Consider the following 16,329-nt stretch of genomic DNA (forward strand, 5'->3'; position numbering starts at 1 on the left):
TTGGCTGACTAGCACAGCATCACTGCCAGATCAACTGCTTCTCCCTTCAGTGTGTTATCACCCAAGTTATTTCAGGACAAGCCAGCAGATGACCTTCTAGGGACTATAATCTGAACCAGTGCCTTTCCTGGCAATACAGTGCACAGACTGCAGGACAGTGATACAATCAAGTCTGCCCACCATATGTGGCTTCTCCAAACTACCACCTTGCTTAACAAGGCCTCCTGATCTCCAGGAGTGCTCTTTGCCTCTGCAGCTCAGAGCGAGCTCCACCTTCTTTAAGGGGTAAGTTGGCATGAGCCTGTTGCCAGTGTGAAAGAAGCTGCTGATGAGAAGAATAGATATGAGAGCAGACAAGGATCACAAAATGGAATTCAGAGTTTTATTTCCAAAAAGAACAATGTAGTGTTGAAACAAAAATCAAGTTAAATTAGTCTTCCTCTGATTTGAATGGCTACAAAAATAGATTCTACCCAAACCCTTAAAGCCACTTAACAGCACCGTAACAAACCCCAAAATTACTCATTCAGGTACCACATACAGCAGTCACAGGAATCTAGCATATATTATTCAATTCTTTTTTAAAGTAAATTTCTGAACTGTTGCCATTATAACTGAAATACCAGATTTAAAAAAATTGTACAAAAAAATAATTGTAACCCAGTTGGAGGTAATAGTGTGCGTTTATTAAAATCCTGCACCAGGGCAGCAACATTCATAATTTAAAACCCAGCCCAGTAGAAAAGAGAAATGTGCAAACATTTAAAAGTTAGATGTACTCAGAGGCTTGTGGTGCATCGGACCTGGAGATTGACTTCTGTCCTAATGCAAGACGGGCTCCAAGAGGAGAGGTCTCTAATGAGGCACTAAAGGGGAGGCAGAGGCTGGCATGCTGCAAGCTGCAGCTCTCTAGCCTGTGATGCAGGAGCAGCGGTGCCTTCTCCCCAGGGACGGTTTGCCCAATCAGTAGTGTACGGCACTCAATCCGGTGCCAGAAAGTCTGTGATGAATTCTGGTCAATCTGCTTTTGGATAAAAAACAAAATGCAAAAGCCATTTTAGAAAACAGAATTTGAAAGCTATTGAGAGCCAAGGAGTTGATACACTCAACAGATGTTTGCTGTGAACTCTGGCTACTTCTCCAGTTTGTTTTAAGGTAAGGTTAAGAGTTAGGTAGGAGCCTCCAAAGGGTTTTTAGCATTTCCTTTATAACTGATGCAGCATATTTACTTATGTGGCACATCAGGTGCTGAATAGTGCTAGTACACCACTTGGACAACAGATTTGTGTCCTGAAAATTCAGATCAGAGTTCTGCACTACTGCGAACCATTTAAATAAGCTGAATTTTATAAAGAAACTTCATTCTGCTTTCTGCTTCCTTTGGCTACTTCACTGCACCTGAAATAGGTTTACCCTCACCTACCTCCTCCATTACTTAGTCCATGACCTAATGGACTTCTTGCCAAATTTCTTTCTGCATAGCTCCTGCAATGACACAAGAAAAGATTCATTATTGCAATGCAGTATCATCCCATCCGCTCCCAGCTGCTGACAGAAGACCAGGATTAGGTAGTGTCCAGAGGAAGTGCGCAGAGCAGAGCAGGTCAGGCAGTCACTTATCCTTACACACCAGCAGTTACCAACCCCACCAAGCTTCCTGCGTCCGTTGCAGACAGTAGTCCTTTGTCTACACTTCTGTAGCCCCTGTCACCTGAATGAACATCAGTATTCTAGGGAGACAAGATAAAGCCCCGCACCCATGGTGGTAGCTGTATAGACAGAATGGGAGCAGAGATACTGAACACATCCAAGTGAGTGTCAAGCCAGGATTAAACTCCAAAGTCCCATCCTCGACCAACTAAGCCCATGTGGCTTGCCCTTTAGATCAGTATGGGTTGACACAAATAGAAACCTGTATGCGAATACTCAGAGTCCTGTTCCTTTGGGATGTGGGAATGTGATCTCTCCTGCTTTTCGGAGAGAAAGAGACAAAGCATTATTCATAAAAATTGCCAAGGGAGAACATGTGAAAGAGAACCTGCCTCTCTCTTACTATTGCCTTTTGGTAGTCTGTGGGACATGTACATAACCAGATTCCAGCACAGGATCCCTGCCATCACGTTGGGCATCCCCCTGCTTTCAACTAGAAATGCCCTCCCTTACCAGCCCCAACCATCAGGAACAGCAGTTGGCTGTTACTCACCCTCTGCCCCCCTCAAGAGTAGTCTGGATCTCCTTCAGGACTTCTGGAAAGCAGAGGGTTAAAGCAGTGAGCCAAAACCAGTGGAGCTCCGCTTCTAGGCAGTAGCCTAGCCACATTCCACCTCCCAGCTGAACAGCCTTTAAAGCCCACCTCCCACAACACAGAGCTCAGACCATGCATGTAACACCACTGCCTCTTCAGCAGTACCAGGCTGGCATAAAAGAATTAAGCAGTCATTTGCCAGAGGAGATGTTGCCATGTTGCCAGTCCCAGTGTACCAGAGCCCCAAAGGAACTGTCTGTTCCAGCTGCCATTTTACACAACTCCTATTAGAAAATAAAAATCCTGCTCTTACCACAGCAGCTATGTGGAACAACCGCTGCCTGAGGGCATGATTGTCTGTCCAACCCCTCACTTCCAGTTCATGAAAACCCAATACTTCTACCAGTGCAACTGCAGACCCCTTAAAACCAAGTACTGGAATCCAGAAAATTCCCAGCGGCTTTCTTCTTTTCCCACCCAGAATGGCACCTGCCCTGTCAGTAGCAATTCTTCATCTCACTCACTTTCGTCATTGAGCAAGGCATGTTCCATCAGCCTCCCAGACTTCCTTTCTAAAAGAGAGTAGGAAAAAACCTTTTACTTTAGAACGTTTTCCCCTTTTCATGAAATATGTGCAGTTTTGGAAACACACAAAACAACTGGATTTCCCCCTTCCTCCCACTAAGTACCTTTTGACTTTATTGAATGCTTCATGGCTAATCCTTAAAGCCTCTCAAATACTGAACTGTATTTTCCAGCAACACTAGTTTGGCTAACAGATCTCATCAGATTTCACACCTATTCTTCCCACAGTTTATGCCTTCCAGCAGAAACTCCATCCTATCCTTTCAAGGCAATTTTGCCACAGGACAACTTAATTTAGAGCTAGCAACAACTGTGTCTAAGCAGGTCTAAGTCCCTCCTGACTTGCCCCTTTCTTAGGTGGAAAACACTGACTGTAGCAACAGGAAAGATGCTTTAGGTTTACACCTCACCATACAACATTTAGTACAATTATTTCTTGCTTACCATCTTCTCCACAGCCACCCGAACTCCTTCCTGATCCCCTAGAAAAAGAAGGTAGCAAACAATCACCAACTGTGATTGGGATAGGGATGCAGAGAATTCATGTATACTCTTGACAGCTTCAAGAAGCTCCAGTGCATGCTAACTAAATGGTTTGCTGAGCAAGACTGTCAGAAGGGCTTTATCATGTGTTGGCAATGCAGAAGCTTGCATGCATCAGAGAACATTCCTAAACTTTTGGAATAAAATTCCTATAGGATGTCCATGAGTGTCAGATCTACTGTTATTTCCTGATGTTCCAAGATGAGAGGAGGAATACTGCACTGTCCCTTCACAGAGCAACAGTTCAGCCTTGCCAGTAACACCCAGCCCCTGAACCATGCAAGAGTCAGGTGTCAGTCAGACCCATCATCTGGGAACAAGTAAGCAAGCCAGGGCTTACAGTTTGTGACTAGCCACCCAGGGATACCGATTCCAGTGCTTTGTCTACTACTTTGTCTCACCAGCTGTACTGCAAGTAGAAAAACCATCAGGGAGAAGGTTACATTTCCTGATGCCAATCCATCTAGGAATGTTGTTAACAGACTTCAAAGTTGTCTTTCTGTTGTTGTTGATGCCTTGTTTTGTTTCGTGTTTGCTTGGATTGGTTTATTTTCTTCTTGCTACTCAGACACAGTCAGTGTGCAAGAGTTTTACAGACTTTACCTGGATTCTCTCGCTGCATTCTCCACACCAGACTTGTTGTGCACATGGTTGTTACTTGTAACTTCTGGCATGTCCACAATGCACCGGGGCTCCACTAGCCATTTAGTAGAAAGGGAAAACCTCTCAAACTCCGATGGTGAGATCAGATAGAAACCTATAGAAGATTGGCAATTTATAAGCAATTCTCAAGTCCAAGAACTAAAGATGATTCAAAAAAAAGAACAGATCTAAGCATCCTCTATATTTGACAGAAAGGGTTTGCAATTCCTCCTATCTAAATGAAAAGGAACCATTGAGGAAGATATTACCCCAGTTTCCCAAGGACTGGTTAGCCTAGAGACTGGGCAATTTAGGATTATGCGGAGAACTGTACTCTGCTGTGCTGATACTTGTCAAAAGCAGCACAGAAAGATGTGAAAACTGAACTGCAAAGCAGTGATCCACCCTCAGCAGCCAGAGGATGTTGGATCCCAGTTTTGCAAGTTGAGTGCTGAGCCACAGGCACATATAGAAGGCATCATGCAGGCATTTAAACTATGCGTGCTGCTTAGAGAGCCATCCTCTTGACTCTAGATAAGAGGAGAGTGGCCAGATGAAAGCTACATCCTCCTTGTTAGGTGAAAACCACTGTATGCATTAACAACGATGGAATAAACTCACGTCTGCTTCTGCTAATTCATGTGTCAGTATCTGTTGGCATCTGATGCTGGCCAGAAACACATAATGGACATATTTATGTAACATTAACACGTATACATAGCCAGGTCTAAACACTAAGCCCTATAATCCGTTTTCCATTGTCTCAAACACACAACAGAGGTAAGTGGTTTGGGAAAAGCACACCTTACCTTGGCCGTATTTAGTGAAGACACAGGATGCAATGCCGCTCACATCCTCTTTGCGGATGCAGGGGTAGCGGATCTGTAACTTGAGGAAGGGCAGTGAGATGATCTGAATGTCTCCCAGGTTAGTCAGGACAGCAAGGTCATTTTCACTGTAATCATCAGTCTTGCAGCTGCTAAAGTTCGCAACTGTCACCTTCCGTACCCTACAGCCTTCCAGGGCCGTCAGCTTGAGCTTCAGTTTGGAGCTAACCTTGGGTAAGGTGAATACCTGCCATAGAAACAGGACACTGACATCTCTTTCCTGCACAATGGCAGCAGTCACTCCCCGGACATCTGCTGCTCCCTCCTTTAATGCTGTTTTCATTCATAGTGGATACACACCAGTGTAATCAAGTCAGCTTGGTTCCCTGCTCACCAGACAAGAAGGAATCAGCCAGAGTCAGTGTTAGACTCTTTTTCTGTTCTGACATCAAGCAGTCCTACCCTTCAGGCTGCAAACTGCATTTCTCCCCCTAGTTCCTTCAAACTCCCTCCAAATTTGGGTACAAATTATTACAGGAACAGAATGGGGTTTACACTAACCATGTGTTCTTCCACATTAAAAAGCCTGGGCCAGCCTACAGCAAGCTACTTCAAGTCTTATGCTGACTAGTTAAGTGTGGAAAGCAAGAAGCTTTTTAGTTGCTTCACAGAAATGCCTACCAATTTCCACTTCTGTATTAACCACAGCAAAAGCTCTTTCCCAGAAGAAAAAGCAGCCTTGTCCAAAGAGTAAAATGTAATATAGGATCACAGTTTTCATGTTCAGCATGTGCATCACTATGCTGAATACCCAATTTGTCAGCACGCACCTGATTTATGGACTGCACCAAACAGAAGCACTGTCCCAGGGGTGTTACTCAGGTATATAAGAATATGCATTCTCAAGAGTTACCTTTCCATTGAGCAGTGCTCAGTGCTTTGGCACATTTTATGTGCCTCTTGGGTGATACTTACCTTAAATTGCTCTTCAGACACCACCAACAACTGATGGCTGCCTTGCATATCAGGACTCTTAGAAAGGTCATGTGCTACTTCTAGAGGTTCTGGGAGGGGAGTGCTGCGTCCGTCCAAGACAAGTATACCCACAACAGGAGCCCTGTGCATCAGCTGAATCTCTTTGGCTAGACAAGCAAGATAAGCAGGAAAATAAACAGACATAGGAGTCTAGTCTGATACACTGTGTTAGAACCTCATTCACATCCTCTCAGAGTTAGAGACCTAGCCAATATGATTCTAGAAGCCCTGCCTGAAAAAATTTACTAGTTAAAGGGTATTTGAACTGAACCAGTTTGTGTTAAACAGTAACTATTATTACATAAAGAATGCAGGTCCAGCTGTCAGAATAAGGTACACGTGCACAGAGGCTTGATGGTAAACTTCAGCAACAGCCAACACAAATTTAAATTCCTGAAGCTGGTAGGAAATGAGGCTAAGGCATGTCAAGCAGTGCTGGAGCTCACTTACTCTTTAGTTCAGGTGCTGCAGTGAGCACTGTTGAGCTCAGACACTGCTATGTGTCGCTCCACTCTCACAGATAAAACAGCAGTAACTGAGCTACCTCGCCTTCTGTATGCACGTCTGGATTATATGAGTGATAGCTCACATCCATTAGGACCTTGCTTTCACAAGGCACACTTACCCTGCTCTGCCCTGACAGGTTCATCCATTCTTCTCTCTGCTGGAGGAACACGTAAACAGAAGGCATAGACTGTACCTCCATTGGTGCCTGCCCACAAGGATGGGCAGTGGCGAGAGCCTAGAGCAACAAGAACGTTCATGAGCAAGGCACCACCTGTGACACCCTTGGATACCTGCTTTCCACTACACATCCCTGCTCTGTTTACACCCTGAATATCTTTATGTTAGGGCAGGCTTGCCATGGAAACTACAGGTTCTTAGCACTTTTTTCCCCACCGTGTGCCCATCAACAGCCATGATAAAGGACATGCTTGTGAGTAAACAGAAGGCAGTGCTGTTTCCATCAGACACAACAGCTGCTGTATCCAGTTTTTACGTATTTATATCCCATGTGAGCAGAGTAAATTTGTGCAAGGTACAGTTTGGGCTCTGATGCACAACCAGTCACTACCCTCACCAAGATCAAAAGACTCTGCTGGGGGCAGGGGTGGAATTTAGAGTAATGAGACAAAAAAAAAAGCTTATACTGAAGTCAGATGTCATTCAAGCACATTTGAAAATTGCACATAAAGGCCACATCCAAAGACACACTACTGCTTGCCTTGGATTAACTAGCAGCCAGAATGGCTATATAATTCTGCATGACAACATATGCTCTTGTTCTATATTAGTTTTTCAGCATAGCACTAAGTAGGACACAGGAGGTGCCAAATTTTCCTGGCAGTAAATCCTAATACATTCCTTGGCAGGAGGAGTAAAAACCCATTTGGAAGAAAAGAGAGATGTTCGTTCTACTCACTGTCTCTCAAGAAGGTATCAGCAAAATATAAGGTTCGCACAAAGCCAGTGAAGGAGTCTTCTGCAGAGCGGGCTTCAATCTTCCGCTGGACTGGAGCCAGTTCCATTTCCTGCAATGTGTCCTGGTCGAATTTGGCATTTGCTTCTTGCACCTTCAAAGATGACAAGCATTCTGTCAGTCAGGCAAAGACATGGGGAAGAATGAGAGATAGTGAAAGTGGCAGCAATAGAAAATAGAAAGCACCATCATACCAGTGAACCAGTGCATCCTACATCCCGTGTTCAACCATAGACTACCTCTTCTCTAAAAATGTGACTACAGAGCAGCATCAGAAATAGCCATTTTTGTTCTTACATCAGTAGCTACCAGTACCATAGCAGGACTGCATACCACCTCCTGCTCTCAGCAGTCTAATCAGGAGTCCACATGCTTGTCCTGGGTTCAGCTGTAACAGCGCCTTTTTCTCCTCCTTAGTAGCTGGTGCAGTGCTGTGTTTTGGCTTTAGTCCGAGAATAACACTGGTAACACACCAGTGTTTTAGTTGTTGCTAAGTAATGTTTACTCTGATCAAGGACTTCTCAGTCTCTCATCTCTGCTAGTGAGGAGGGGCACAAGAAGCTGGGAGGAAGCAGAGACAGGACACCTGACCCAAACTAGCCAAAAGGGTATTCCATCCCACAGCACGTCATGCCCAGTGTATAAACTGGGGGGAGTCACCTGGAAGGCCCAGATCGCTGCTCGGGTCGGGCTGGGTATCGGTCAGCAGGTGGCGAGCAATTGTATTGGGCATCACTTGTGTTTATTGGTATTTTTTCATCCTTCCCTTTTCAGTTTTATATTCTCTCCCCTTGCTTTTTCCCTTATCATGATTATTATTATTAGTAGTAGTTTTGTATTATACTTTATTGGACTGATTTTATCTCAACTCGTGGGGTTTACATTCTTTCTATTCTCCTCCCCATCCCACCTGGAGTTGGAGGGGAAAAAAGGGGGAAAGTGAGCAAGCGGATACATGGTGCTGAGTTTCCTGCTGGGCTTGAATCACTACAATGCTCCAAGCTGCAAACAGACAAGACCCCAAAAATGTAGACCACTCACCTCTGTGGCATTTCCACTACCTCCTCGTCGCTTCCTACTGGACACCCGGCTTCTTCTGATCCGCCTGAATGACTGACGGAGGGACTTCTTCAAGGATTTCACCCTAGACAGTGGGCCTTCTAAGGCCAACTGGTCACTGGGATGCAGCGTACACCTGAAAGAGGGTGACAGCAGGCACATGGTTACTTTCTACTCGGTGGCAATCACTCTCAAAAGTCCAGTGGGACACAAACAGATGTCAGAACATGCCTGTATGTTCTTGAAGACTTTCAAGGACAGAGTCCATAGAGGCAGGGCTTCTTGCTATGCTGACTGCTCTCAAGAAATCACTTTGTTAGCAATTCCGGGCCATCTTTAACAGAGGCTTACCATGGACCTCCTGGAAAGAAGATACTTACTTGACAAAGACCAGTCGTTTCTGCTGGTGGTCAAAAAGCCCAAAACCATGACTGGTACCAAAGGCCACAAGCTTCCACTCAGAGTGAAGGGCCAATGAGGTGACCACAGCTGGTGGTTGACATTGGACAAGGACAAATGGCTGAAAACCAGCTTCAAATCGAACGGGTCCATCTCGAGTTCTTAGTTTCTCATGACCTTTCCATCGATAGCCCTCTTGGTCCTGCAGAAGATCTGCTTCAGCATGGTCCACAACATGTTCTGCATCTTCGTCATTCAGTTCCATCACCAGTACCTGAAATTCAAATTTTAACATATCTTCAGACTGCACTGTGACAAACCTGCACTAAAAGCAAAATTTATGATGACTGTTTGTATTTCAATACCTGTCCTGCTGTGCCAGCTACAGCCAAGTATCCACTGTATTTACACAGGTAAATCTTCTGGATCCCAAGTCTAGGATCATCACTGTAAGGGTCGAAGGTCCCAACCTAGGCAAGAGAACACACAGTGGCTGATCTTTGCAGCTGCATTAACTAGGATAAGAATTGTAACTGCTCAGGTTTTCAAAAAGCTCCTACAAGCATCAGCTATCTCACCTTGCGAAGCGGAGGCCACTCATCCTCACCCAGGGTGTTCATATTGTCATTGGGATCAGCATCGGTGAGAAATACTCGCACTGTGCTCAGCTTATAAAGGAGATGTAAACAGATCCCAGATGCATCCCAAAACCGCACAGTGCCATCTTCATGCCTGGGGGGGGGAGGGTTACAGAGACACACGTCATACAGGAGAACAGCACAGCACCTAGCTGAGGATGGTAAAACAGAGGGGGGAAAAAACACAACCAAAGATGAAACCACACTCTTTACAAAGCCCTGAGCTGTGGTAACTTAGAGCTTCCAGAGAAAGAGTTTATGGAGCTTTTTGTGGGGTTTGGTTTTTTGTTTATGCTGTTGGTTTGGGTTTTGGTTTTTTTGTAGTGTTTTTGTTTGTTGTTTTTTTTTTTTTTTAAACTTTGAATCCAGTGTGTTTTCAAGGCTCTGACACCAACACACAATTTAAGATTACTCCAAAAAGCACTGAAAATGAAAAAAAAAAAGCTTAGCATATAGAAGGAATAACTCATGCTGACAAAAGTTCTACTACTGGGAGGGAAAGAAAGAAATCAAGCTTCAATATTAGTTCTCCAGGTGAAAATAAACGATTTCTAACAAGGTGCTGCATCAAGAATGAAGTCTGAAAAACAGCCCACTGAAACTTTCTAAAGTGCTTTTAAAAAAAACAAAAAACCACAAGCATTTTCATGGGATGAGACAATCTCTTGCTGGTTCTACCACTTAGCTCGATCTGTTCATGCTGATCAGAGCAAACAAAGTCCAAGCTACACCTGGGTCGGCACAACCCCAGGCACAGCTACAGGCTGGGCGGAGAAGAGATTCAGAGCAGCCCTGTGGAGAAGGACTTGGAGGTGGTGGTTTATGAGAAACTTGACATGAGCAGGCAGTGTGCGCTTGCAGGCCAGAAAGCCAACCGTATCCTGGGCTGTATCAAAAGAAGCATGACCAGCACGTCAAAGGAGGTGATCCTGCCCCTCTACTCTGCTCTTGTGAGGCCTCACTTGGAGTATTGTGTACAGTTCTGGTGTCCTCAACATAAAAAGGACATGGAGCTGTTGGAGCAAGTCCAGAGGAGGGCCACAAGGATGATAAGAGGACTGGAGCACCTCCTGTATGAAGACAGGCTGAGAAAGTTGGGGCTGTTCAGCCTGGAGAAGACTGCGTGGAGACCTCATAGCAGCCTTCCAATATCTGAAGGGGGCCTAAAAGGATGCTGGGGAGGGACTCTTTGTTAGGGACTGTAGTGATAGGACAAGGGGTGATGGGTTCAAACTGAAACAGGGGAACTTTAGATTACATATAAGGAAGAAGTTCTTCACAGAGAGGGTGGTGAGGCACTGGAATAGGTTGCCCAAGGAAGTTGTGAATGCTCCAACCCTGGCGGTGTTCAAGGCCAGATTGGACAGAGCCTTGGGTGACATAGTTTAGTGTGTGGCGTCCCTGCTCACGGCAGGGGGGTTGGAACTAGATGATGTTAAGGTCCTTTCCAACCCTAACTATTCTATGATTCTATGATTCTAACCTCTCTTTTGAGATTCAGAACACTGTAAGGTATGGAGGAAAAATGCTTCAAAACCTGCAAGATTAAGCTCTGCTTTACATTGTTCCCTTTGAAAGAGTCTGGATTACTGCATGCACTGCATTCTACACTAGTGTTTGTGGGGGGAATGGATGACATCAGAACTACAAAGAAGCCAACTTCATAGATTATCTGTAGTCATCACAATCTGTTTGCTCAGTAGCAGAAGAATCAGCTGTACAAAGCTGGCAGCCCAGCGATGAGGAGTTGTACTGTAAAGTTGCAGCCTTCTCACTAGGAGATGAGTGGACTTGAATCTCATGGGAAAGCCTCAGTTAGGTCAGAAGGAAGAACAAAAACTGAGAAGCGCTCCTTGATTGTTATCAGGTAAGTACATACCCTGTTAGAAGCAAGTCCCTCTGCGGAGGATCTGGAGCTATGCTGGTGCCACCATCAATCGGCCACGGCTACAAATACATTAAGGGAAGACTGTGACTTCCTAGGCAGTGACAGTGTGAAGACCATATGCAGTCAGCAGGAGAGCATGAACCTCAGTACAAGTGGCAGTGAAAAAGTCCATGGTGTTAGCTTTTGTTTGGATTAAATGTTCCTGTTCTGATACCAGCTGTGCTTTCTAGAAGATACTCTACATATTTCCTCAAGAAGCTGTGCCGAAAGCTTCATGCTTCTAAATGAGAAGTTTGTTACCACTGACAACTGGGAACACTCAGACTTTCCTTCTAGCTTGTCAAAGCCTGAAAAAAATACCACATTTTAATCCCCCAGTGTGAGTAACTGTCTTGGTGGTGCTCTGGGAAAAAGCCTCTCTCGACCCTATTAAGAGGCAGGACAATGTCTGTTAGGACTCATCCTTCTGCATGCAATTAGCAGCACAGCCCACCCACATTTCAAGCAGTCATGCTGTTCTTAAACACATGGGAACCCACATCCATTTAAAACCATGACAAGCTGCCATACCATATTTGAGTAGTGAATGTTCTGCTTGCTCCCAGCACTGATAATCCTCTCCCACAGTTTGAGTGGGATGTTGGAGACGTGGTGTGAGCAGGTGATAGCTGAGCAATGGAGAGAAGCCAGGTATGGAGGATGGACTGCTGGCCAGCCTGCAGTTTTCAAGTCTATAACTACCAGCTCTTCTTCTGCCAGCACCACCATAGCAGAAGGGTCATCATACTCTGCAGGAACAAGATTCATTCCGGCTGACAAAAATGACTATCCAAGGTTAATAGAAACAAACTTCCTGCCAGGCTTATTTGAAAACTGCTATCACAGAGTTCTACACAAGCATTTTTGTTGGCAAAACCTCTAAATGCTTCTATGTTAACTGGGCCTACTGAGGCACTGACATTAATAGACTTCAAGATACTAGCAGATTTACTGTGAATTCATGTTTCTTTCCAGCCCTCCTGGGACTGTCAGAGTGACTCTTTATAGATTCCACTGCAAAATAAAAAAATCTGTTAACAACATACGTGGCTAAATAAAACAAATTCTTATTCACCATTTTAACAGTCCAAACTCCCAGGACGCTACCTGCAGCTAATGACCAGCATGGGGTCGACAGACACACAAACATCCCAGCAGTGACCCATTTAGTACTGGGTTAGGCCCACAGTCCATTGAGGCTAAGCTGCTTAAACACAGCTTGGGTTCTGCAGAATGCTTCTTGAACTGACAAGTGTTTACAGTTCAGCTCTCTTACTTTTCATTTGCCCTGCTTCTCATATGTTGTGACACAATCTCTGGACTTTCTTTTTTTTAAAGAGTGTGTACATCATCTAATATATATTCATATGTATATTTAACAGAGTTCATTTGTAATCTTGTCTGTGTAACTTTACAGATGACACCCGACACAATCAAGAATTCAAGATTTTTCGTCATACCTAGAATTAAATTGAAAAATATTTAGTGTACAACGTCATTGCAGGAACATTCACAAGAGCCACAATAGCAGCTGGTGGGGAAAACCAAAAATCACAAATCAGTTGACACCAATAATGTTTAACACAGCTACAGAAATCTAAGTGAATCCATCACTTATGTGTCACGTTGCAAGAGAAGGGGTAATGAACACTGAGCCACAAGCAAACTAGCAACTTTTTCCTGACCTTCCCTGCTAATCTATACTTTTACTTCCCTTCTTTAGTTCATTACCTGGAACATACTTGCAAGACAGCACATCTATACGCAAAGCACATACCAACACTGTTCACTCAGCAAAATTAATTTCAAGTAATTACTACTTGGACCCTCTCTAGTTAGACACCCCACATTTCAACTCTGTCTAGCCACAGCTGTAACTCACTAAGAGTTCAGTTTCTTATGAGAAAGTGTTTTATATTTGGTTTTACTTTGCTTTCTTATGTGCTATCATCTGCGGGACTTCTGAATAGACCAAATACTACCATAGCTGTACTACACATGGTCGGCCCTCCACTGACTGCTGCTGCCAACGTTAACCAAATATACTCTGGTTTAGCTATATTTTCCTTGCAAAGGCACACATCTGAGGACATTGCTTATGGCAAGAATCTGTTTTAAGTTGCTGAAGTAGCAGGAATACTAGAGTGCATCGTGACTTCCATGACATATCCACACTCATCCACATGCTAATTTAAAAAACAAGAAAACAGGAAGGGCCAGCCTTTAAAAAATTGTTTCCACAGTATATTCAGGGTAGTGGAAAGTCACCAGCTACCACCATGCTGCAATGCATAAGCTTTGTGCTTATTAAATTAAGTGGCTTTGGTGTACAATTAATACCTTCATATTGTCATTGCAGGGAAGACTGCTTAAGGGCAAACAAAGCAAGCTGCATAGATCCACTAAGCTTAGGCAATCAGCCACAAGGAAGCTTGTCAACCACAGAAACCTCATTTTATTGTAAAAAACTTTCCTCATCTAGGTGCAACAGCTTAAGCTTCATGTAGCAGCTCTCGTATGCGCCCACTAGAAGTCATGTTAACTAGAGAATTCAACCCTTAGGAAGCATAATATAAAGCCTGTTAAGTTGTTAGCTCATCCTAAAGGGCTTCTAATCATATCCAGGAATTCAACTTCAAGAAGTCAATCTCCTACCCAAAAAAACTGACACTTCTTTCTTTCATCTTTAGAGACTTTTGTCTATCTTCTATAATCTCAGCTCTGACAACTCCACAGAAAGTCAAAGAGTCTAGCTGCTGCAATGGTTAAAGCTAAACAGTACCTCAAGTTTAATGGCATTATTAAGCTTGAAGGTTTAGACCTATAGGTTCTGCACATTTGGAAGATGCTTATAAAAGGCAGTGCTGTGCAGAGAAAAATTTATAACACACATATACAGGCACTTCATCTCAGTTACATTCTGCCTATTCCTTTACTGGTTGTTTTTCAGAGACTTGGGAGGGTCTGTTAAGGTCTGGGGGCAAAGGTAGGGAGGGATCCGAAAGCTATTTCTTTATGCTGACTTTCCCCCTGGATCTGTAGTCTGAGGGAGCCAACCTGCATCAATGTATCTGAATGCCCATGTCTGGTGGGAGCTGTCATCACCACCACTGGCAGCACATATGAGAGAGAAGTTTGGAAACTAGTCTACTAGGCAAACCAGAAACTAGAAAACCTGAGAAGATTCACCAACAGAAGATCCGAATACCACCTCCTAAAAAGCATCTAGAGACTTCTGCAATCTGGTCTAACCCAAATCCCATTACTGCACATTTGTGAAGCTTGAAATAGCATTTTTTACTTGGTTATTTCAAGTTAACCAGAAGCAAGAACTACACCAGCATTAGACAAACAGTTCCTGGGGAAAATCCTTTAAAATTCCATGAAAATAAAGAATATTATGATTACTGTGGATGTAAGCAAAGCAAAGCTCTTCAACAAAAGCAAGAACCTGAAAAACTCGACACAAGCTGTGGAACGTGTGCTATTCAGATTTAGAACTGTTTACATTCATGTTCACTGGCAGTAAGTAAATTAAGTTCTCCATACACTGACCCTTGGTTCTGTGTCAGCTGTTGCTGATTTATTACCAAGAGCCCTAGTCGTAAATCCAGGTAGTAATTAAAAGAAACAGTGTCTCAGTAGGAGTAAATTCTGTTTTTAATTATTGCCTCCTTTGAAGTGTTATTTCCAAACAGCAATATTTAGATCCTCATTTCACGACCTGGTTATGCCCAGTATCCAGTTTACGCAGACATGAACTTAAGAGATATTTTCTTATTAATGGAATAGCTTAATTTTTTGAGGAATGTATGGCATTTGTAACTAGCCCATTCTTTATACCAGTATTTTACACTTTTAAGTGTCAAATCTTTTCTATGGTTAGACTCATCTTAAGGGTCTTTTCCAACCTAAAGGATTCTATTATTCTCTGTTAAACTCTCAGAAAACCTGCAAAAAACCTGACCTCCTTATTACACTTCATATGCTATTTACACCAGGCAGATATACACATGCCTACAGTTATTCTAATTCTTCAGTATTCCCATTTCACCACATACCTGCAGTAGGCTCTGAACTGAAGATTATAAAGAAGTCTATCACCCGTGATGTGAAGTCAAAGGCTGTTTGCTGACTGCCATGGACAACAGAGATACTGTGCCGGTCACCATAGCTAGCCCGGGGCATCCCTCCTTGGAATATAATGTAAGGAAGCCTTAAGAGAAAGACAGAATTAGTGGTGTACGCTGAACCAAGGCATAAGCAAAATTTCAAAGACATGAGGCAAGTCAAACATTCTAAAAAACACTCAAAATGTTCCTCTAAAGGGTTCTTATGGAACAGCGTGCAGCACCCTTTAAATACCTTGAAACAGGTGAAAGTGAAGGAATACACCACAAACTCACCCATTTTTTGTTGTCTGCCAGTAGATCTTGGAGATGGCTTTGCAAGGAAAAGGACCTAAGAGAAAGGAGTTATTGTCTGTAATTCAAGAAGTGCATCTTTATGTGAGAAGTTCCTTATTCTTCTTCACCTAGGTCACCTCTGCCTCCAAGTCAAGGGGAGCCACCTGAATTAGTAAGCACCACCACTTCCTCCCCAGACCAAGCCACATCAGACAAGTCTTCTGACACACTGACCACAGGACTCCCCAGCAAAACAAGGCTTAGGCTCAGAGGAAGTTTTGAACTCTGCTGCTAATGGCTAACAGGGAGTGCAAGTGCTGTTGTAGAAGGTGATTAACTAGAAAGGATTGTTAAAAACATGGGCATTCCAAAAAAAAAGCATTCCTGAAACTAATGTAAAGGCAACGGAGCGATAAAAGCTTCTATATGCTTGAAAGATTAGGTCATCCCCATTTGATGGGTTTCAGCAAATCAGAGGCTTCATTTCATCATGCTCAGGCTGACAAAAAGTACACTTAGCTCACTATTAATTACAGAAGATCC

The 16,329-nt window shown here is 43.6% G+C and overlaps 1 protein-coding gene across 1 annotated transcript in view; it reads right to left on the bottom strand.

Moving 5' to 3' along the window:
* Positions 1-696: 696 nt before the first annotated feature.
* LLGL2 (lethal giant larvae homolog 2 (Drosophila)) overlaps positions 697-16,329 on the bottom strand; it is a 27,029-nt gene continuing 11,396 nt past the window's right edge. Inside the window, exons 8-25 of the mRNA XM_010012183.1 lie at positions 15,787-15,841; positions 15,442-15,596; positions 11,912-12,129; positions 11,333-11,400; positions 9,394-9,547; positions 9,181-9,285; positions 8,797-9,089; positions 8,399-8,552; positions 7,301-7,451; positions 6,503-6,619; positions 5,818-5,984; positions 4,825-5,089; positions 3,977-4,130; positions 3,275-3,312; positions 2,770-2,817; positions 2,204-2,246; positions 1,424-1,485; positions 697-1,024 (exon numbers count right to left, since the gene is read on the bottom strand). Coding sequence (XP_010010485.1) covers positions 1,017-1,024; positions 1,424-1,485; positions 2,204-2,246; positions 2,770-2,817; positions 3,275-3,312; positions 3,977-4,130; positions 4,825-5,089; positions 5,818-5,984; positions 6,503-6,619; positions 7,301-7,451; positions 8,399-8,552; positions 8,797-9,089; positions 9,181-9,285; positions 9,394-9,547; positions 11,333-11,400; positions 11,912-12,129; positions 15,442-15,596; positions 15,787-15,841 — 2,255 coding nt within the window. The 3' untranslated portion in view covers positions 697-1,016. The remainder of the gene's footprint in view (positions 1,025-1,423; positions 1,486-2,203; positions 2,247-2,769; positions 2,818-3,274; positions 3,313-3,976; positions 4,131-4,824; positions 5,090-5,817; positions 5,985-6,502; positions 6,620-7,300; positions 7,452-8,398; positions 8,553-8,796; positions 9,090-9,180; positions 9,286-9,393; positions 9,548-11,332; positions 11,401-11,911; positions 12,130-15,441; positions 15,597-15,786; positions 15,842-16,329) is intronic.

This window comes from Nestor notabilis, unplaced genomic scaffold, assembly GCF_000696875.1.
Source record: "Nestor notabilis isolate BGI_N333 unplaced genomic scaffold, ASM69687v1 scaffold18613, whole genome shotgun sequence".
NCBI classification, from domain to species: Eukaryota; Metazoa; Chordata; class Aves; order Psittaciformes; family Psittacidae; genus Nestor; species Nestor notabilis.